A 6,000-nucleotide genomic window follows, 5' to 3' on the forward strand; every position below is an offset into this window, starting at 1 on the left:
CCTGAAAACTGGTGTCAGTCCTGGAGGTGTCGCTTAGCCTTTGGAGTGTCTGTGATATGTTGTAATGCCTCCGTAACACGAGGAGCTGCAGGCAATTGGTTCTGAGATCCCTTCTGACCTCGGCCACAGTGCTTTACTTTTCTTCCATCTGTTCTAAAATTACCTCTGTATATTTTCTATCCGTCTCAGTTCAGTTCAGTCACTCAGTCGTGTGTCTGACTCTTTCAACCCCATGGACTGAAGCACGCCCGGCCTCCCTGTCCATCACCCACTCCCAGAGTTTACTCAAACTCATGTCCATTGAGTCGGTGATGCCATCCAACCATCTCATCTCTGTCCTTCCGTTCTTCTCCCGCCTTCAGTCTTTCCCAGCATCAGGGTCTTTCCCGGTGAGTCTAGGTCAAGCATCCTTTCTCGTGGTCCACAGTGCCTATGAGTCCCTACCCCGGGGGGGCGCTCTAATCACATTTGCACGATGACCTAAGTCCCCTCTCCCCGCGCTTGTGAGCTGTATGGCAGTTCACCCCGGGGTGAGCCTGTGGATGCGGTTGGTCCCCGACCACTGTCTTCCGCAGGCGGTTGTGAGGCGCCCTCATGCTGCCTCCGTCCTTCCCCCTTCAAGAAACATCTCCTCCCTCTCTCCTCCAGACTTTACACATAGGCAGTTCGCACCTGGCCCCTCCGAATCCAGACAAACAGTTCCTCATCTCTCCTCCTGCCTCACCGCCGGTCGGCTGGAAACAAGTGGAAGACGCTACTCCCGTCATAAATTATGACCTTTTATACGCTATCTCCAAGCTAGGGCCAGGTAAGCCGTGCCCTCGGGTAAGGACTGGGGGTGGGGGGAGGTGAGGACACGTGGAGAGGTTTGCCCAGGGCATCCATCAGAGCACCCCTCTCACCCTGTCACCGGATGGATGCCAGTGCATGCTGTGAATTGCCTCTGTTTGGCTTTCTGCCTCTGCATTGGGGTCACCCATTACTAGGGAGCCTGCACACCCGCCCGCCTCTGACCTCTTGCCTTAGGAAGAGGGGCATGCTGGCTCTGGGGACCCATCACCATGATCTCTCTGCATCTCATCACGTGACTGCCTCCCCTCACCCACTGAGCACAGCCCATGGTCAGGGGGGAGGTGGGTAGGGGACCCAAGACCCCCCTCAGAGGTGCTGTCGCTCCAAGCAGGGATGACTTTGGAAAGGAGAAAATGGGCCTTTCCCCACTTCCGTTAAGTTTCATTTTTAGTCAAGGGAATTTTGTCCATCGACACGGTCCTCACCTGCCCATTTGAAGGTGTGAGCAGTCAGAGACCCATAGGTCACAAGAGGAGAAGGAGCCCCAGACACACAGGCCCACAGGCAGGGGTGCTCACCCACTGAGCTTGCCAGGGAAAGAAGAGATTCTGTGCCTTTGAAGGGACAAAGGTGTGAGCATTTGGGAAGAAAGGTACTCTGGCCTCAGGCTTCATATCCAGAAAATGAGTGTTGCACTTCGTACAATGCCTTGGCTCATCGGCAGAGCTCAGTACCTGTTTTCTGGAAACGGTAAAATGTTGGTGGTTCCCATCCTATCGATAGGGTTTGGGTGAGCTGGAAGGTGCAGGCAGGGGTCTTGGGGTGACCAGGATTGAGCCCCACTTCTGCCCTATCCATGGGGCAAATGCAGTAAACACTGAGGCCATCAGCTTTCTCCTTGACCAGTAATCTGATTGATGTTCCTTTGAGTGGAGAGTTTTGTTTTCCTGGACCATCAGCAGTTTCATATGAAAAAGGTGACATTGCTGTTAACACCTCTCAGGCAGAAAATTCCCTCTATGGTAGAAAGCAAAGATTGCATCACCCGCTGCTCACCGTGGCATGAAGTTCAAGTTAGAAGTGCCAGTGTTCCTCCGAGCAGCTCCAGGCTAAGGTGCATTAGCAGAGTCCAGGGTTGGAAACTTCTGGAATGTTAGAGAGGGGGAAAGGGAGACGTCTACCTAGAGAAAGGAGTCAAACTGTCCCAGGGGCAGGAAGAGCTGTTAATGAACATTCTTTATACTCTAGAACCTACCGCTTTTTTTTTTTTAACAGATGTCTTGTTTGAGAAGCCGTTTTAGAGAATAGGCATCAGTTTGCTTTCAGTTTACTCAACAATGAGCTTGAATAGTAATTCATATTTCAGTGTGTTTTCCAGCCAACAAGATTGCAAAGATTTTGCAAATGTGTTCCCGTCTCCTTGCTTTCTGGATTATGTCTCCTTGGCAGGAGATAAAGATTTGTAAAGAGGATCATGACCAAGATTTTGAGTGATATATCTGACCCTCTACCTTAACTTTCTGCCCCTTGAGAATATTGAAGCTCGTTCACTGTTTCAGTCACTCAGTCACGTTTAACTCTTTGCAACCCCATGGACTGTATGGAGCCCACGGGATTCTCCAGGCAAGAATACTGGAGCGGGTTGCCATTTCCTCCTTCAGGGGGTCTTCCCAACCCAGGAATCGAAGCCCTCTCTTATGTCTCCTGCATTGGCAGGCAGATTCTTTACCACTGGGCCATCTGGGAAGCCCTCACCCATTCAGTGAAATGAAAGTTGCTCAGTCGTATCTGACTCTTTGTGACTCCATGGACTAATACAGTCCATGGAATTTCCCAGGCCAGAATACTGGAGTGGGTAGCCATGCCCTTCTCCAGGGGATCTTCCTGACCCAGGGATTGAACCCAGGTCTCCTGCCTTGCAGGGGAATTCTTTACCAGCTGAGCCACAAGAGAAGCCCTTTCAGAGGCAGTTACAATAACATTGCAGTCTCACGTGTGGGCTTGAGAAGAGGCAACACTTTGTTTATGAGTAAAAGCCCCTTGACTGAGCCTGATAAATTTCAGGCTGCTGTACAATAGCAGGACACTCCTGGTTTGAGGGGGTTGATAACTGTGTGAAAAAGGATGCTGTGGTCAAAAATGCTTTTGGAGCACCTGGTTCAGAACTCACATCTGTTTCTTTTGGGCAAAGAGGCTTCCCCATGCTTCCCATCTCTAGCCTGGGCTGTGAGCTTCAGTGAAAGCCTTCAGTGGGGAGAGATGCCCAAGAGGGCCTTACCTGACGCCTTTATTCATACATCTTTTCCTGAACAGGTGCCGCTTTCACCATACCAGGGAAGTCTCCTGGGTAGTTTAGAGAGAGCCTAGTGTACATGCTAAAAAGCTGAAAGTGTTAATTGCTGGGTTGTGTCCGACTCTTTGCAACCCCATGGACTGTAGCCTGCCAGGCTCCTCTCTCCATGGAATTCTCCAGGCAAGAGTACTGGAGTGGGTTGCCATTCCTTCTCTAGAGGATCTTCCCAACCCAGGGATCGAACCTGGGTTTCCAGCACTGCAGGGAGATTCTCTACCCTCTTAGCCACCAGGGAAGCCCATACATGCAAAGAGTAATTAAATATACATTCCTTCCATACCTTTCACATGCCTGGACTCAGAGTGTTTGAAAACAGTCATTTGCAGTGTTGAGATGTATAAAGAAAGTGAAAGTGAAGTCGCTCAGGCGTGTCGGACTCTGCGACCCCATGGACTGTAGCCTACCAGGCTCCTCAGTCCATGGAATTTTCCAGGCAAGAGTACTGGAGTGGTTTGCCATTTCCTTCTCCAGTGGATCTTCCTGACCCAGGGATCGAACCCAGCTCTCCTGCACTGCAGGCAGATGCTTTACCGCTGAGCCAAGGAGCCACCAAAGAAACACCAATCCAGAGTGTGCCTCGCTGTGTCCTGAGGTCCCCAGTGGATGCCCACAGAAGCTCGGCCGAGCTGACTCCTGCCTGCACATTCGTTTGCCCTTGCTTTTTTTTGGCCCTTACCTCCTTGCCTGAGTTACCCTGCAATTATTTTCTTTCCCCAGGGGAAAAGTATGAACTGCATGCAGCCACCGACACCACCCCCAGCGTGGTGGTCCACGTCTGTGAGAGCGATCAGGAGAACGAGGAAGAAGACGAGATGGAAAGAATGAAGAGACCGAAGCCCAAAATTATCCAGACCAGGAGGCCAGAGTACACGCCCATCCACTTAAGCTGAACCGGCGCCCGGACGAAGACGTGCTCCAAACCATGCTCACAAGAAGGCATCTTTTACTGTGGAAGCAGCCGGTCACAGCTTTGGAGGCGGCAGCCGTGACCGCTGTGGCGGAAATTCCAGTTCACGTTGCTCAGAAGAGAATCGAGGCTTCGTCCCCTGGTTCTAACGCTGCGCCTCAGTCAGTGTTCGAGGCTCCTGGCCAGGCCCCGAGCCAATCACTGAGCTTGGGGTGATCGCACAAGGACATCTGGGAGCATCGCGGGAAAACCAATAATGATAGTCTTTTGTACTTGTTCTCTTCTGGTAGGTTCTGTCTTGGCCAGGGGCAGATTGATCCGTGGGCCCCGGGGAGAGTCTTTGTGTTTAATCAGTCTACAAGGTAGACGCACTCTCTCTCCTGGTGGGAAAAGGCGCCACGTGAAGCCACGAGGCGTCTGGTGCAGAAAGGTTGTGAAAGCAACTGTGCAACGTGGAAACTGTAACGTTTCATTTCCCCCTTCATGTTCCGATGTTTGTGCATGTGTATTACTGATTTCTCAGAACTAACCTTTGTTTGTATGTAGAGTTGCGCCACTGCTGTTTTACATCTTCTGGGGAGATAAGAAGGCATCTGTGAAGTCTGTCACCTTTGCAGATTCGTGACTGTCTTTGCAAGGGCACCCACGGCGGGGTGGAGGGGATTCTACCTGGAATACACACACCATTCCGCATCCTGTCCGATGCGACCGATAACGTGTTTTTGCAAAAGAAGTCGATCTGGAATTCCTGTGTAGCGTTTCGCTTATAAAATTCAGAAAATAGCACTTTCACTGCCAACTACTAGTGGGTGAGAAATTTTAGTTTAGATGTTTTAGATCAGGCAATACGTAGGTTTCATTTGTTTCTTTGACGTGGTGGTTTATATAACATGAATCATAGCCAAAACCCTTTTCGGGGGGAATAGTCAGTTGAGATCATTAATTTTTTTACCCCCACTAATACATCAAGATAAACTTGTAAATAAAGCCGGTAGTATATATTCACACCTGTTGTGCACTTGGGTGAGACATATATGGCCAGGGAAGACTAGGGTCAGATGTGTTGACCTCCCCGTGAATCATATGTTGTAGAAAATGCCTTTCAGATGTTTGATGGGACTTGAATTCAAAGCACGTGAAGTGGATAGTGGATATAAGAAGGGTGCAGTGCCTTTCCCATTAATTCCTGGTGGAGTTGTCACACTAGGTTAACGTTTGTAATTTTTTTCTAGTGTCCTGTGTATGTGTATGTCTGGTCGATGGGTACTCCCTTTTGGCCTTACAATATTGTAACAATGTTTGTCCTTTTGAAATACCTAATGCCAAGTAACAGTGCATGCTTTAGAAAAGGGGAAGAGGGCTTTCTTTAAGAAGTAAAGGCGTTTGGCTGTTCCTATCAAGAAACTGACTGAATGGTCTCCAAACCCTGTTTACAGGACCTGGTGGGGTGTGGGGGACAAATGAGCAAGAGATGCGTGCATAGTCGTTCAAGTGTTCGTAGTTCAGTGCTTTTAAACTGGGGAGGCTAACCACGAGATATTTTTTTTAACTGCATTCTCTAATAAATCGATGCAATATGCTCTTTATGGAAAAGCTGTCCGTTGTTTTATTTCTAAGGGTCAGCCTGTGAGCCCTTTGACTTCTGCAGTCTCAGAAGGATGCACTCCTTTATCAGTCTGGGTTTGAGAACTCCCGGTTCCTTGCCGTCGTTCACAGGCTGTCGGCCACACTAATGGGGCATCACGTAGCAAAGAGGAAAATGGATAAAACTGAAATCAGAAGTCTGGAGTGTTTCCTTTGTCCAGGGAGAGGATGCTGAGATCAACATCCCTTTTACCATCAGCTCCACTAAACATTGGGCTTCCCGGGTGGGGCAGTGGGAACCCACCTGCCAATGCAGGAGGCACAGGAGACATGGGCGGGTTCCATCCCTGGGTCAGGAAGATTC

At 49.8% G+C, this 6,000-nt stretch overlaps 1 protein-coding gene across 2 annotated transcripts in view; it reads left to right on the top strand.

The window, feature by feature from the left end:
* RCAN1 (regulator of calcineurin 1) overlaps positions 1–5,645 on the top strand; it is a 123,439-nt gene extending 117,794 nt beyond the window's left edge. For both annotated transcript variants that reach the window (XM_069577780.1, XM_069577790.1), the window contains exons 3-4: positions 649–808; positions 3,863–5,645. In XM_069577780.1, the coding sequence (XP_069433881.1) occupies positions 649–808; positions 3,863–4,035 (333 nt within the window). In that variant the 3' untranslated portion in view covers positions 4,036–5,645. The remainder of the gene's footprint in view (positions 1–648; positions 809–3,862) is intronic.
* Positions 5,646–6,000: the final 355 nt, after the last annotated feature.

The sequence above is a fragment of the Ovis canadensis genome, chromosome 1 (genome assembly GCF_042477335.2).
Source record: "Ovis canadensis isolate MfBH-ARS-UI-01 breed Bighorn chromosome 1, ARS-UI_OviCan_v2, whole genome shotgun sequence".
NCBI lineage: Eukaryota > Metazoa > Chordata > Mammalia > Artiodactyla > Bovidae > Ovis > Ovis canadensis.